At 45.5% G+C, this 16,436-nt stretch overlaps 1 protein-coding gene across 1 annotated transcript in view; it reads right to left on the bottom strand.

Annotated features, from left to right (window-relative positions):
* The window catches only part of SCD5 (stearoyl-CoA desaturase 5), a 46,230-nt gene that overhangs the window by 14,545 nt on the left and 15,249 nt on the right, over positions 1–16,436 (bottom strand). The window contains exon 2 of the mRNA XM_053404282.1: positions 545–675. Within this exon, the coding sequence (XP_053260257.1) occupies positions 545–675 (131 nt within the window). The remainder of the gene's footprint in view (positions 1–544; positions 676–16,436) is intronic.

Raw genomic sequence — 16,436 nt, 5'->3', positions numbered from 1 at the left:
CCTAAATGGCCTCGGTCCTGTATACCTGAAGTAGCGTCTCCACCCCCATCATCCAGCCTAAACACTGAGATCCAGCGCCGAGGGCCTTCTGGCGGTTCCCTCACTGCGAGAAGCTAAGCTACAGGGAACCAGGTAGAGGGCCTTCTCGGTAGTGGCGCCTGCCCTGTGGAACGCCCTCCCATCAGATATCAGAAAGAAAAACAACTACCTGACATTTAGAAGACATCTGAAGGCAGCCCTGTTTAGGGAAGTTTTTAATGTGTGACATTTTAATGTATTTTTAATCTTTGTTGGAAGCTGCCCAGAGTGGCTGGGGAAACCCAGCCAGATGGGCGGGGTACAAATAATAAATTACTATTACTTTTACTATTACCAACCGCTTTGCTTCCATTACACAAGCGTCTGCATGCCGAGTTTCGTTCATCTCGAGGATGAATGAGGAGCTCCTCTTGCAAAGGGAGCTACACCCATTGAGCAGCCTGTCGTCAGTGGAGAAATGAAATTGCAGGCATGCATGGGCAGTAGCTAGAGCCTAGTTGCTCACCTGAAAGGCCATTGAATTTGCTACAGCCAGGAATATCCGCAAAGGTAGTTTGGCTTTGTAAGATCTGTGACTCCACAAGCGATGGGCCCCTGCTGTCACTCCCAGGGCGGTCACAAAGAAACACAGGTATGCTGCGAAACATAAAGGAGAAACAGGGGGAGGAGGAAGAGAAGGAAATAAAGTGTAAATACCAAGCAATTGCATCTGTTATTGTTCCTTGTTAAAACATAGCTCAGACTCTCATAGGTGTTGCTGTTAGCGGGCTACATTTTTCTAATTACATACCCTCCAAGTATCCTGATTTTTCAGGGACAGTCCCAGAATTACAAAAGGCACCCCAGCTTCTGATTTTATCCCAGAATTCCCATTTTCCCGCCAGTGCTGCTGCCGAGCTTGAGGAGGATGAGCTAGCGCTTGCCCTGAGCAACGACGATGATGGTGGCCTCATCCTGTTGCCTCTCCATGGCCACTGCTGCTTGGGCAGCTCATAGCAGCTGCTGGAGAATAAGCAAGAGGGAGAGGCTAGGAAAGAGGTACACTTTGGAATTTGCTGGAAAGGCACATGTTAAAGGTTTAACAACCTATAAATTGATGCGCTTTTTCGCTGCATGGTTTGCCATGTTAAATCCCCGCTGGGATTCCCTCACCAAAGAGTCCTAAATTGGGGGCTTTCAAGATTCCAGCACAAGATACCTGCTGTGCCTTGACCTCCCACTCTGATTGTGTACTGTATTGATTAGAACACTATAGGTTTCGGGCAAAAAACATAACCCAAGTCATTTATCATTCTAATGTAACCCTCCAAATGCAATATGTGTTCCTGGAAGCACAATTCTGGCCTGTTTCCCCAGCATCCCATTCCCCAGCACTTCCCAAGCCACTGGCAGAAGAAGAAGAAGAAGAAGAAGAAGAAGAAGAAGAAGAAGAAGAAGAAGAAGAAGAAGAAGAAGAGGAGGAGGAGGAAGAAGAAGAAGAAGAAGAAGAAGAAGAAGAGGAGGAGGAGGAGGAGGAGGAGGAGGAGGAGGAGGAGGAGGAGTTTGGATTTGATATCCCGCTTTATCACTCCCCTTCAGGAGTCTCAAAGCGGCTAACATTCTCCTTTCCCTTCCTCCCCCACAACAAACACTCTGTGAGGTAAGTGGGGCTGAGAGACTTCAAAGAAGTGTGACTAGCCCAAGGTCACCCAGCAGCTGCATGTGGAGGAGCAGAGACGCGAACCCGGTTCCCCAGATTACGAGTCTACCGCTCTCAACCACTACACCACACTGGCAGGTGACAGTACTAAACTCCGCCTGTTCCCAAAGACCCTCTCTGCCTTTGATGGTCCATAATCTCTTCTCTCCATGTTTCATCTGACTGAAATTTACAAGGAACACCTTCTGTTCTGCCCTGTCCTCCAGAACTGCAAAAGACTCCTTTGAAGATGTCAGAATCTTTTGAAGATGAAGCTGTCTCCAGCTTCTTATTCCCCATGTCTCTTCAGGGGGGCTTATCTTCTCCCCTCACTAAGATACCACTCTGTGCTTCATCATAACCATATCCCTCCTGTTGCTTTTATATCACTTTGAGCATAGCAGCACTAATACTGCCAAGAGAAAGCCAGCTGTGCTCCCACGTCCTGGGCGCCAACAGAAAGGCTTTCATCCGTGCTCTGTTTTGAGCTATGTCAATTTTGCTCATCATGTCTGGAAGCAGGAACAAGGAAGCATCATCCAAACAGATTGCAGTCCCTGAAGGAGTCTCTGCCTTGAAGATTGCACCACATGAGGTGCATTGTTCTCAAAAGCTGTAAACATAAACAGCGACAATCGAAAGAATCCTTTGTCGACATGGTGAATTGTTTTGGACCACAACTCCCATTGGCCCCAGCCAGTACAACTTGATGGGAATTGTAGTCCAAAACATCTGGCCAGCACCAAGTTGGCAACAACGGCTGGTTGAAAACTGTGCCTCCAACTCCACCCCTTTGTGCCATTGCCAGTTGAATTTCTTGTGAAGGATTGCTAGCGCAGATGAAAACACAATGGAAATCAAAACATAATTTTGGATTTCGGAACTTGGGTGCCAAAAGTATCTAAGTTTAAAAGGAGAGAGAGAGAGAGAGGTCTTTAAATGGAATTTAAAACTTTTTAATATATATTTCAGGCTGCTTTTTTCCTAATTTACCCCCTTGTTTTATGGAGCTTAATTTGGAGAGCTGTTTTGGAATGCAGCTACGTTTCTAAACTGCTCCATGTTTCAACATGTGTTCTGTAGGGCTGCCATATAAATATTCTCATTTTAAACACTGTTTTGAATTGTTTTACATAAGCTGCCTTACATACAAAGAGAGAGAGAGAGCAGTTTACAAGTAAGTTTATCAGAAGGGGCCATCTTTCAACGGTAGGCACAGGTTCTGTCCCTAGTGTCTCCAGCTAAAAAGATCAGGTAGCACATGAAATAAAAGGCCTCGTATCATATGGCTGAAGAGTCACAGCCATATCATATTCCTGGAAGGGTCATAGCTCAAAGGTAGATCACATTCTGTGTCGAGTCTCCAACACCTCCAGCTGGGCTTGGAAGAGGATCCTGCCTGAATTCCTGAAGAACCACTGAACAATACTGCGCTAGATGGATCCATCTTCTGATTCAGTGTAAGACAGCTTCCCATGTTCACTGCCAGTCAGAACAGGCAGTACTGGGCCAGATCAGCAGTGGAGAACTTGTCGTCCTCCAGATGTCACTGGTTGGCATTCCCATCAACCCTGACCCTTGGCCATACTGGATGGGGCTGATGGTGTTGAACAGCTTCTGGGAGGTGACCAGTTCCAGATGGGGTTGCCATGTTTTTGCTTGCTTGTTGTTGTTGTTGTTTAGTCGTTTAGTCGTGTCCGACTCTTCGTGACCCCATGGACCAGAGCACGCCAGGCACTCCTGTCTTCCATTGCCTCCTGCAGTTTGGTCAAACTCAGGCTGGTAGCTTCGAGAACACAGTCCAACCATCTCGTCCTCTGCCGTCCCCTTCTCCTTGTGCCCTCCATCTTCCCCAACATCAGGGTCTTTTCCAGGGAGTCTTCTCTTCTCATGAGGTGGCCAAAGTATTGCAGCCTCAGCTTCACGATCTGTCCTTCCAGTGAGCACTCAGGGCTGATTTCCTTCAGAATGGAGAGGTTTGATCTTCTTGCAGTCCATGAGACTCTCAAGAGTCTCCTCCAGCACCATAATTCAAAAGCATCAATTCTTCGGCGATCAGCCTTCTTTATGGTTTAGCTCTCACTTCCATACATCACTACGGGGAAAACCATAGCTTTAACTATACGGACCTTTGTTGGCAAGGTGATGTCTCTGCTTTTTAAGATGCTGTCTAGGTTTGTTTTTGCTAATAAAGAGTTAACTCCAAGTTCAAACTGTGTGATTTACTGACGGGCTCACTCTGTGACACCTTATTAGTTACAGATCAAGACTGTTGCTATTTGCATAGCTCCACCTTGTTTTCAGGGTCACACTAGAATACAATGACAGCCCAGAGAATAGTTTGAAGGCATGATTTAGCAAGCTTACTGAAGCTAAGTAGATCCGGTCTGGTCATTGTGTAGATGAAAGATGGCCTGGGTACTCCAGTTACACAGCTTAGACTTTCATGATGGAACAAATGCAGTATTTAGGGATTCTCTAGATTACCAGTTTATTGAGAATTCATCTTGACTTGCTCACATAAAGCCAATGCAGAGGTTAGACTATGTCTGGTCTTTATTGAATACTTGTTCTGCTTTGTTTGTGGGGAGGTTATGTGACATTCTGCATTCATCCTGATTTGCTTATGCAGTGTTTATATACCCTCCCATTAATCATTCATTTGCCCCAAACATTCCAGTGCATTTCCCCCATAATGTTACTGTGGCGATCACACAGGGTCCCCGGACGTTTCACCATCTATTGATCCCTGTGCCACCACTTTATTTCTCGCTGCCCCCACCCAGGCCCTACCTGGGACAATACTGAGTCCAGTCAGGGTTAAATTGGAACATAAACTTCTGTTTGTTTATTGCAGTTTAACAAGCGTGTGGTTTCATAAACGGTATCGGTCAGTTACAATCAGGGGGTGCCTATCCAGACCTATAACTTCCGCTACCTGCTCTCACTCACTAAACCACCTCTCAGAACCACTTGTTTTCCTAGCTCCTAACTGTTCCTGACTCAGCTTATTTCGCTACACTAACTCCACCTACCCACAGACACTATCCCAATTCACTCCCACTCCAACCAAACACCCAACTCCCAACGAACTCGCCCCTTCGCCCCTCCCAGAGCTGGTTTTATAGTCCCTCTGACTCCGCCCCCCTGGGTTCTGATTGGGTAACCTGTTTAACTATTTCACCTCCAGCATTCTCCTATGTTAACGTCACAGTTACTAACCACATAACGTCTGTGTGCTTCATTTTTTAAAAAACTGGATTGGTTGTGTTAGTATGGCAGAGCCCTTTCATTGATTTTAATTGCACTAAACAAAATTTCCAGTAAGTGCTTGATTTTCTCCCACAAAATAGTGACAGTCAGAGGGGGGCGTGTTGCCCTTAAAAATAAACTGCATTTCTTGGGTTGCCAACTGACCGCCCAAATGGTCTGGTCTGCTCCAGCGGTTGCTTAATCTGCAAGCAAAACCTTTCCCCAGCAGGCAGTTAAGCATCACCAGCGAATGTAAGCCAGCCAATATCTTCAAGGCACAGCTACTGAGGCTAGCGGAAATGTTGGCAACCCTCCAAAATGCATAAATATCATAGTGGAATATTGAGAAATGGGCCTTTTCACAGAGATTGCCCTGCAATTACATTGTAGGCACCGACAAGAGCACACAAGGACCCATCTGAATCGAGTGAGGAATGAGGCGGCGGAAGGAAGGAAGGGCTGACTACAAAATCTCAACTGCAATGATGAAGCGACTCTCAATGTGACTTTGTGAAGCCCGCCGGGGTGTCGCTAGCACTTAACTCGGTGTCTGATGAGCCACATTATAAGCAGCGGGGGATGCGATGATACCCTTCCTTTCCGCAATCAATAGTACCTGAGGTCTTGCTGCTAAACATAAAAAGCCTTTTACATCCCACCTCACTGCCCGCTTGCTTGCGGATGGCATCTCTATGAGTGGTACAAATTAGGAGGGCTTCGGGGCTCGATACACAGGTTTGCAGAGATCAGCTTGACTGCAGGAAAAACACAGAAGCCAACAGAAGCATCGGTATGCTTCCATTAGCGGGAGGTCACGGCTTCAGCTAAATATATGTTGGATAATGCTCAGTCTCCTCTTCTCCTTCACACTTTAACAGCAGGGCATTCGCTCTGACAATTTTTTAAAAAACCAAAAACACCTACAACCCTTAAAAGAAGGTGCAAAAATTCATGGTTCTGAAAGCCACAGGGTGCATCTTCCAAATCAGGATCGTAATCAAGACCTTAAACCAGCCCCGCAGCAGGCAACCTGTATATTTATTTATTTTTACCTTTGCAAATGCAGAATTTTACACAGACGAGCACTGGAATTTCATTTGTTTTTCTAGCCCCCGCCTCTTCCGACAAGTTTATGCTTGTATTCAGGGATATCACATTTGCCCAACACTCAAAAGCATCGTATTTTTGCACCTGGGAAAAACGTGATACTTGCCCAAGATAGCAGAATCATCAGTGTTGTTATGATAGCTCAGCGGCATGTGGAAATGGTGGAAAGATAATGACAGAGGAAGGGGAAAGTACTATACACTATCTGCTTGAAAACAAGCTTTAATATCCCACCAAATCCCATCAACAGTCTCTCAGATTTCTCAGATGGGCTATAAGAACAATAAGAAAACATCTTAATCAGATTCAGAGATCGTAAACATTAGTATCCTCTCAATGGTGTTATATCTATAGCTCTGCATGTCAAAGAAACCAAACAAAAACAAAAGCGCAGCCACCATTCTCTGAATTTTTCAATTCAGCCAAATAATGTGTTCGAAAATGCATCTGTTCAGGCAGAATACCCACAAAATGCAGGTGTTAGTGAAGATAACACAGATGCATTATTTTAGAGGTAATTGCTTTGCCAAAATGTATATATTAGGCAAAATTGCACACAAGGACGTGCCTAGTGAGAGGAATTCACGCCAAAATGCTGGTGAATTTCCGTGAGTTCTTCTTACAAATTTGCAAACTGATGGGGAACTGTGGAGAGTTCAACTTTCGATTGGAAAAATGAGAAAAGGACAGAAAACAAAATCCAGATCTAGCCTCCCCGTGGTGTGTCAGTGCAAGTGTTAAGCCACACTCTGCACCACTTTTCATATAGCAATTTCCCATCACTTTTCTTACACCAAGCAGTCCAATATTAGATGAAGAGACTTTGTTGGTCAAGGCCTCCCAATCAGCTTTAATTGTGCAGCCTGAATTTTCTGGCATATGATTGAATCCCACCTGAAAATAGCAACAGTTTGTAAGACCCCTCAATGCATCTTCAACTAGGTCTCAACTAAATAGGAGGTAAATCATAGGGAAGCCCAGGCTTTGTACAGAAAGACCAAAGGTGCTGCTTTTCTGATTATAATTGTGCTGAGGAGCCAAAGCTTGGCTCCTGAGCTTTAAAAGTTTAGAACACAGTCAGTTTTCTGAATGTTTAATGTGCTGACACAGACTCTGCAAAGAGAGGCAATTCCCCCGATGCCTGCGCTTAGCCCAAATTTTCTCTCACCCTAAAGTCACTTATTTACGGGCACTAAGCAATCAGTCCAAACGAAAACACATCCCAGGGGTGCAGAGTATTTTAAACAATGAATTCAACGACATTGACCTATATTTCAGCTAACTGATGGTAAGTGGAACAAGTCATCAGCTGGTGTTGTTGGGGTGGCAAGGATTGTGATTCTCAGTTCAAATCTTGGCTCTAACTCAAATTCACGGATTAGTTTTAGGAACATTTCCCAGATTAAAGGGTAAAGGGACCCCTGACCATTAGGTCCAGTCGTGGCCGACTCTGGGGTTGCAGTGCTCGTCTCGCTTTATTGGCCGAGGGAGCTGGCGTAAAGCTTCCGGGTCATGTGGCCAGCATGACTAAGCCGCTTTTGAGGAACCAGAGCAGCGCACGGAAACACCGTTTACCTTCCCGCTGGACCAGTACCTAAGTTTTTGTATCCATTCTTCCTTTGCTGGGACTTCTGCTTCTGGAATGATCCTAATAGTGAAATCCACTCAGAAGTAAAAGCCTCTGAGTCTGAAAGAGCTTACACCCAGGTAATTGGATATAGCATTTCAGCCAAGGAGGAGACAAACTTTAAAAAAAGAAGACATGTTTAGATTATTAGAGATCCAGGACCATCCCCTCTACTGCATTATTCAGGCCATTGCACAACAGGACTTCTCTTTTCTCTCCTCTCATGGTTCTCAAAATCTGTTCTGGAGGTAAAAGGACCCCTGACCATTAGGTCCAGTCGTGACCGACTCTGGGGTTGCGGCGCTCATCTCGCTTTATTGGCCGAGGGAGCTGGCGTACAGCTTCCGGGTCATGTGGCCAGCATGACTAAGCCGCTTTTGAGGAACCAGAGCAGCGCACGGAAACACCGTTTACCTTCCCGCCGGACCGGTACCTATTTATCTACTTGCACTTTTTGCGGTGCTTTTGAACTGCTAGGTTGGCAGGAGCAGGGACCGAGCAACGGGAGCTCATCCCGTCGCGGGGATTCGAACTGCCAACCTTCTGTTCAGCAAATCCTAGGCTCTGTGGTTTAACCCACAGCGCCACCCACGTCCCAGATTGCATGGTGGCAAAGGCTTGTTTTGCCAAAGTAAGTGGGTCCCCGTGATGGGGGAACCGTGGCCCATCCTGGGTCTGTAGCACCCATACAGTGAGGTGAGGAACCTGTGGCTCTTCAGGCACTGTTGGACTCCAACTCCCATCAACCCCAGCTGCATGGCCTGTGGCCAGGGATGATGGGAGTTGTAGTTCCCCAGCCCTGTTGCAGTGGCTGTGTTATGGGCTGCATATCAGGAGAGAAGGCTTTTGTCCACTGAAAAGAGAAATCTACTTTTGAAGGGATGGCCTTGGACAAGATAGTCTCTGTTTCTCTATGTGACTTTAGCAGGAATGATATAAAGGATTTGGGAAAAACTGACTGTTAATTGGTGAAAGGAGGGAAAGTAAAGCTACATTATACTAAGATAAATTACAGGACTAAAATTTGAAAAGATGGAAAGGATTTGCTGAAATAGATAATCGATCTAGAATACAAAAAAGGGAGGTGTGAGGAGGTCAAGGAAATAAGCTAATGAAAGATAAGTAATGGGAAGGTTTGTTGTATTTTTCTTTGTTTTTTCTTTATTGTTTAATGGATTTTATTTTTCTGTTTTTTCCCCCCTTTGTATCTTATCCTTTTTTTTTACCTATTGTGATGTGTGGTATTGTTTTTTGTTTAAAATGATGTTTTTTACTTTTTCTTTTTGTACCCCTTAAAACTTTAATAAATATTATTTTTTTTAAAAAAGACAGTCTCAGTTTCTCATCTGTAAACTGGGGACAAGAGAGATTGCTCACTACGACAGGTTTCTTTATTGGCTTTGTCATAAAAATTCTAAGATGTCATAAATAAAATGAATGTTCATAAGCGTGCAAGGTAAACACACACCGGTATATAAACCACATGTCTGAAAGAGTACAGGAGAGAATCCTGAAGCCATCTTCATCCTTAAGAACCACAAATATTTCTCTGTAGAGTGACGTATCTTGGAAGAAATCTTTCCCAATAGTTCTTTCCACAAAGCTTGTTTTAAGGGCATATTTTGTGTATGAATAGCTTAGGCCTGTGAATTGGAGTTAAGAACTAAAGTATTTACCATCTCCAAAAATGGCCCACACTGACCAGGTAAAGCAGGGGTCAGCAAACTTTTTCAGCAGGGGGCCAGTCCACTGTCCCTCAGACCTTGTGGGGGACTGGACTATATTTGGGGGGGAGGGAATGAACGAATTCCTATGCCCCACAAATAACCCAGAGATGCATTTTAAATAAAAGCACACATTTTACTCATGTAAAAACACGCTGATTCCCAGACCGTCCATGGGCCGGATTTAGAAGGTGATTGGGCCGGATCTGGCCTCCGGGCCTTAGGTTGCCTACCCACGAGGTAAACCAGTCAGTGAACATTATCAGGTATCTTGACAGACAGGAGACAAGGCACACTTTCAAATTTCTATTGTAGACCTCCTATTTCTGTGACACCTGTCGGATGCTTTTGGGTGGTGGGCAATTTCTGAAGTGTTTTTTTTTAAGTTCTTGCCCTCTTTGTTCTGGGTCCTCACCTCCTTGCAAGAAGGGCGGGGACTCTGCTGCAACAGAAAAATAAGGCAGCCCTATTTAGGGAAGTTTTTAATGACTGATGTTTTAATGTAATTTTAATCTGTTGTTGGAAGCCTCCGAAAGTGGCCGGGGAAACCCAGCCAGATGGGCGTGGCATAAAGTAGTAGTAGTAGTTGTTGATGTTGTCATCTGCCTTGCTTTGACTGGATATTGCCTCCATCCATCCTTCTCTGACTTACAATGGACTTAGGGGATCCCGAATCCCTTGATGGGGAGTTGGGCTGTAAAAGCCAACCCCAGATTTTTCGTATAACAGCTTTGTTAAGGAAGCAGCACTCTGATAATTTCTTAGTGCTACCTCTGCTGTTTTTCTCTGCCAGAGTCAAAAAGGCACTTTATCCCCCTTAAGGGAGAGGTTGCAGCTACAGAGACATTCTCAAGGACAGCGAAGCTTACATGCATTAGACTTCCTTGTCACTCCCATTGCCAATTATACATCTATATATGAAACAAAACAGGAATTTCATCTGCCTCTAATCCCTCTCCACCAAACATGCTCATTCCTCTTTCAAGGCTTCCCTATTTTTCTTTTGCTTTGGGCAGATCCACACCCTAAATTTAAAGCACATTAAAGGTACATGACTTGGCACAAAGAATCTTGGGGAAAATAGTTTCGACCTCACAGAGCTATAGTTCCCAGCACCTGTAACAAACTACAGCTCCCAGGATTCTCCGGGGGTGGGGGAACGCAGTTGCTTTAAATGTGCACTGAATGTGTTTTAAGTGTAGGATGTATACGATGTATTTTGGGAGTCACAGGGCTCACCACTGTAGGGCATGTGGCATTGGGGTCCCTGCCAGCCCCACCTATGGCGTTGGTGAAAAGTCTAAATAAATATCTCCTCAAAGACCACAATACACAAGAGCCTGCTCTTCTTTTTCTGTTCCTCTTATATGAGCAATTTAACAATGTCCACCTTTCATCTAATGCCAGGAGTGGGCATGTGTTCTGAACAGAGGTGAGGTGCAAGATCTTTTCCCTGTGAGCAAGATGGCTGGCGCAGGTACCTTTTTAATGACAAAATGGCGTAGCTGGCAGGGTGAGGCATGCCCATACTGCTTTGTGGCCCTCTTTTTTCTCCTCTTCCAGATGTGGCAGCCATTTTGGTTGCCACACACCCCTGCCTAGCAGCTATTTTGTGTCACGCCATACCCCACTCCCCTTTGGCAGCCATTTTGTGATGGGCACCCACAGAACTTTCTGTAAATTCCAAATGTGCCCATTGGCCCCAAAAAAGTCGGATACCCCTGGATCACGTGTACCTCATGATGACTGGGTATCTAAGCAACCCAGCGATCTAATCCACTCACTCAAGACAGGGCTCTCTCTAGTTCATGGGGGTGGTAGAAATGTGCTTTTAGCCCATCCTACTGGCTTTCCTGAAGCAAGCAGATGCGAAAAGAGAAGGATCTGAGAAGCTGTGGAAGAGAGAGAAAAAGACAGCCACCATCCACCCAAGGAAGAATAGTTTCAAGTTCTCATAGAAAATTCAGGGTGAAATTACCAGCTCTGGAACTGATCCCAGAAAGCTTAACCCGGCTACTGTTACAAGAAACTCGACAGATCTTTAATCAAAATACTTGACTAAGGTCAAGCCCTTGGTTTTACATCTCATACGATAGACACCAATCCTGATTAATACCTGGGATAGAGCAGAACTTGGCAACCATTGTATTTTGTGAGGAGCAACCTGCAAGATGAGGAGCTCAGGAAATCACAATGGGCCGTTGGCCTGATCCTGCTCTTCTCAAGTTCTTATGTTCTCATTTTTTTTGTTTTATGGACTGAAACCGTCGCAACTAGAACACAGATCCTAAAAACAAATTGTCCGGAAATGCTATGAACAGTTTCCAAAGCACTCTGTGTTGGTTTATCTTACCATAGTTTATATTCTGCACCTTCAGCATCAGCAAGTGTTCCCTTCAGTCTCAGCAAATGCTTCATGGGGGGCAAGAACGACCAGAGTTGAGCTGATGTGCTCATTAGGCCTGACACTCCTGTGCAGACCTTGTTTCTTTCGAATAAAGATATAGTGTTGGACTATATCAGGTTCTGCACTGACAATGTAACACAGAGGCGCCGGATAAAGATCTACCCAAACAGGAAGCCCTGGATGACAAGGGAGGTCCAGGGGTTGCTAAAGGCAAGAAATACTGCTTTCAGAAGTGGAAATAAGTCGCTGTACAGCTTAGCTAGAGCGGATCTAAAGAGAGGTATCCGTGTAGCAAAGGAGGCGTATAGACAGCGGCTGGAGAATCATCTACAAAGTAACAACACCAGGCAGGTGTGGCAAGGTGTACAAGAATTAACAGGGTATAAATCCAAGGATTCCCTGGCAGACGAGGGAGGGGCATCCCTCGCAGAGGATTTGAATGCCTTTTTTGCCCGTTTTGAAGTAACATCTGCAGCAACACCTGCTGAGGCTTTACCACCACCACCACCACCCCCTGGGAAGGCTTTGCCATCATCACTACCATCACCATCATCAGTACAAAGGAATGTAGCAGTCTCTGTGGAAAAAGAAGAGATGAGGAAGGTGTTGAAGGGAATCAACCCAAGGAAGGCCACAGGGCCAGATGGGGTAGCTGGAAGGGTATTGAGAGACTGTGCAGATCAACTAGCAGGAGTTTTCACTGGGATTTTAAATCGATCCCTAGCCCAGGCTATTGTTCCATCCTGCCTAAAGTCCTCTATTATCGTTCCAATAGCAAAAAAACCTAACCCGGAAGAACTGAATGACTTTCGTCCAGTAGCACTCACACCTATAATCATGAAGTGCTTTGAAAAGCTGGTACGAAATCATGTCATTGCCTGCCTACCAGAGGGACTGGACACATTCCAATTTGCTTATAAAACGAAAAGATCGACAGAGGACGCTGTGGCGATTGCCCTCCATGCCGTCCTTGCACATTTGGAGCAGCGGGGGGGTTATGCCAGACTGCTTTTTTTAGATTTCAGCTCGGCATTTAATACCATTCTACCACAGCGTCTGATGTCTAAACTGGAAGATCTGGGGCTTCCGTTATCACTTTGTGGGTGGATATTGGACTTTTTGTCAGACTGCTCCCAGAGGGTTCGGTTGGGCCCTTATACCTCTAAAATGCTTAAGACTAACATAGGAACACCACAGGGATGCGTACTCAGTCCGCTCCTTTATATTCTCTACACGTACGATTGTGTCGCTGCTCACCCTAGTAATAGGGTTGTCAAATTTGCAGATGACACAACCGTGATTGGGCTCATCCCTGAAAGGGAGGGTGAAACGCACTATAGAGATGAGGTGGAGCGGCTGACAGAGTGGTGCAGAGCTAACAACTTGCTCATAAATACAAGGAAGACAAAGGAGCTTGTGGTGGACTTCAGGAGACAGAAGAGCAATATCCAGCCACTTTTGATTGATGGGGTCTGTGTGGAGAGGGTAACAACGTTCAGATTTTTGGGCATTGAATTACAAGAGGATCTGTCCTGGAGTGTCAACACAAGGGGGCTTGTGAAGAAGGCGCAGCAGAGACTGTACTTTTTGAGAATTCTAAGGAAAAACCATCTTCCGCAGAAACTGCTGCTTGCCTTCTATCACTGTGCCATTGAGAGCGTGCTCACTTATGGCTTATGTGTGTGGTACGGAAGCTGTACTACCCAGGACAGGATGGGGTTGTGCAGAGTTGTTAAGGCAGCAGAGAGCATTGTTGGCTGCCCACTCTCCACCTTAGAGCAGATTTATGCCACAAGGTGCCATAGGAAGGCACTGGACATAGTAAAAGATCCATCGCATCCTGGTCACTGTCTCTTCGAGCTCCTGCCGTCGGGACGGAGATACAGGACGATGAAGACAAGAACGAGCCGTCTTAAGAACAGCTTCTTCTCCAGAGCGATCTCAGCCCTGAATGGGAAGCCTGGACTTTGAAAGTCATCTAATCTTCCTTGCTGTACTATGCTGTATTGTTTTAATTAGTGTTTTTATGGAGCAGTCGAGTAATTTCGTTGTCCCTGAGAGGGGGCAATGACAATAAAGATATTATTATTATTATTATTAACTCGACTTCCTTCATGTGATTTACTGATGGTTTGCTCCTGATGGTAGTTCTGGCTCTGGTCTTGTCTACAGGTGGGTGGGTGTCTACCTGGGAACCACAGCTGTACTACCTGGGGATGGGTTCCACGATGAAAGGAAAGTTGGTGCATGTGGGGAAATGGGGGCACTGCCCCACCAACCTCAGTCGGCCATCAGCAAGCCCCCTCCTCCTTAGTTTCAGCGTTGCCCCTTGCAATTTCAGGAGGGAAGAGGAGGATGGCGACAAAACCAGAATAAGTCAGCTCTGCCTGTGGCTTCACTTTCTACTTGGACCCCTGCCTTCTATCCCAGCGGTTCCCAGTGGGTGAGAGTGTTGTAAACAAAATCTGCCCTTATTCCCTTATGGGGTATACAAGAGCCCTTTAGAGAGTCCTTTGTAGGTTCTTCATCGGTTGGAGAAGATAACAGAGGCCAACCAGAGAATATTGAGAAGCAAAGCAGCTAGTAAGCCTGATCTTTATTAAAGCTGTTACAACAGGGTGCTCCCCTCACACGCAGGAAGACGGAGGAGGACCCTGAACAAAGGTATGCCTGCCCTTATATAGACATTTTAAATTCCCTGCCCTGGAGCTCCAGACCATCCCTCCATACATCATACATACATCACAGAAGGGGTGTAACCCAAGACCACCCCTCACAAACATCATACCTACATCACAGAAAAGGCGGTCTACAACAGAAATTTGAATGTTGTTTTTCCTGTCTGCCAGGTTATCTGATAATGCCTTCCTTATCTGATTGCCTTTCCTGGTAGTCTGCCCATTCCTTTGAGATGGTGATTACCCAATTCCTGAGAAGGTTCCCTCACCCCCTCCCTCCTTGCAGAGAAAACATTTGGTCAGTTTGGGAGTCAAATGGTTTCAGGACGGTCTTCCTGTGCTGCTCCAGACATGTGGTCCACATATCTATGTACGTGCTTGGTTGGTACATTTATGAACATTTATTTATATATATATATATATATATATATATATATATATATATATATATATATGACCTTAAATTTTTGTTATTACAGGAGAATGGTAGAATTTACAGTGGTACCTCTGGATGCGAACGGGATCCGTTCCGGAGCCCCGTTCGAATCCTGAAGCGAACGCAACCCACGTCTGCGCGTGCGTGGGTAGCTATTCGCCACTTCCGCACATGCGCGTGATGTCATTTTGAGCGTCTGCACGTCCGCAAGCGGCAAAACCCGGAAGTAACGCGTTCTGTTACTTCCGGGTCGCCGTGGAGTGCAACCCGAAAATGCTCAACCTGAAGCAACTTTAACCCGAGGTATGACTGTATTTATTTTTTTAAAGAAAATACCCCCCCCAAAAAATACCATACTCTTTGCTGGCCATAACAAGAAGCAAAAGGGGAGTGAAATGATAGCTGGGGTCTAGGGAAAGGTACCCTTTTTTATTGTTGAAGGGAAGATACGGTTCTTGGCAGCATCAAAACAAATGGGATTTACTCCTGAGCAAGCACGGTCAGCACTCGCTAGCTGTTAGCCTCCTTTCTGAGCTTGCTGCAGTGAGGAGACACAGCGTTTGTCCCCTCTCACTTGGCAGGAGAATAATCTGGCGGCATGAATGCTTTTTGCCAAAAGGTTTGCGACTGTTACTGATGGGGAGGCTGCCAAAATTAATTACAGGGGCACAGGAGAGAGAGAGAGAGGCAGGCTGTGGCTAATTAGATCTCCGGTTTGCAGGCTTTAAGCCCCACAGCTTACATTTCAAAGTGATCTCCTGTCCTCCACCTCCTAACCCTGCAAACTTTAGCTGAAGCTCCTGCAACGTTTCCACCGCCTCCGGCTTTCCTTTTCCTAGTAGAACCTGGAAGTGAAGGGGTCATTGTATCCAATATTAGTCATGCTCAGAGCTTACCATTCAAATTCCTGGGACAAATACAGTGGTACCTCGAGTTAAGTACTTAATTCGCTCCGGAGGTCCGTTCTTAACCTGAAACTGTTCTTAACCTGAAGCACCACTTTAGCTAATGGGGCATCCTGCTGCTGCTGTGCCGCCAGAGCACAATTTCTGTTCTCATCCTGAAGCAAAGTTCTTAACCTGAAGCACTATTTCTGGGTTAGCGGAGTCTGTAACCTGAAGCGTATGTAACCTGAGGTACTACTGTATACATTCTGTCATGGCGGCTGTAACCTAGGTTTAATGTGCCATTTGGTGTCCAGATAATATATCTGAGTTTCTAACACGGATCCTTAAGGGCTGTTATAGCCTACCCCGCACAGCTGTCAACTTTTCCCCTTTTTTAAGGGAAATTCCCTTATTCCGAATAGGATTCCTTGCAAGAAAAGGGAAAAGTTGACAGCTATGCTACCCCGCAGGGCTGTTGTGGGAGAGACTAAAAGGTGTGAGAAGAGGGCCCAAACCACGCATGCTGCCAGGAATGCTCTTTAAAGGAATGGTGGCATATAAATACAATCATAAATAAATAAATAAAAATTCCTCAGCAAGA

This window comes from Podarcis raffonei, chromosome 9 (assembly GCF_027172205.1).
Source record: "Podarcis raffonei isolate rPodRaf1 chromosome 9, rPodRaf1.pri, whole genome shotgun sequence".
NCBI lineage: Eukaryota > Metazoa > Chordata > Lepidosauria > Squamata > Lacertidae > Podarcis > Podarcis raffonei.
This window is presented reverse-complemented; position numbering and strand designations above follow the sequence as displayed.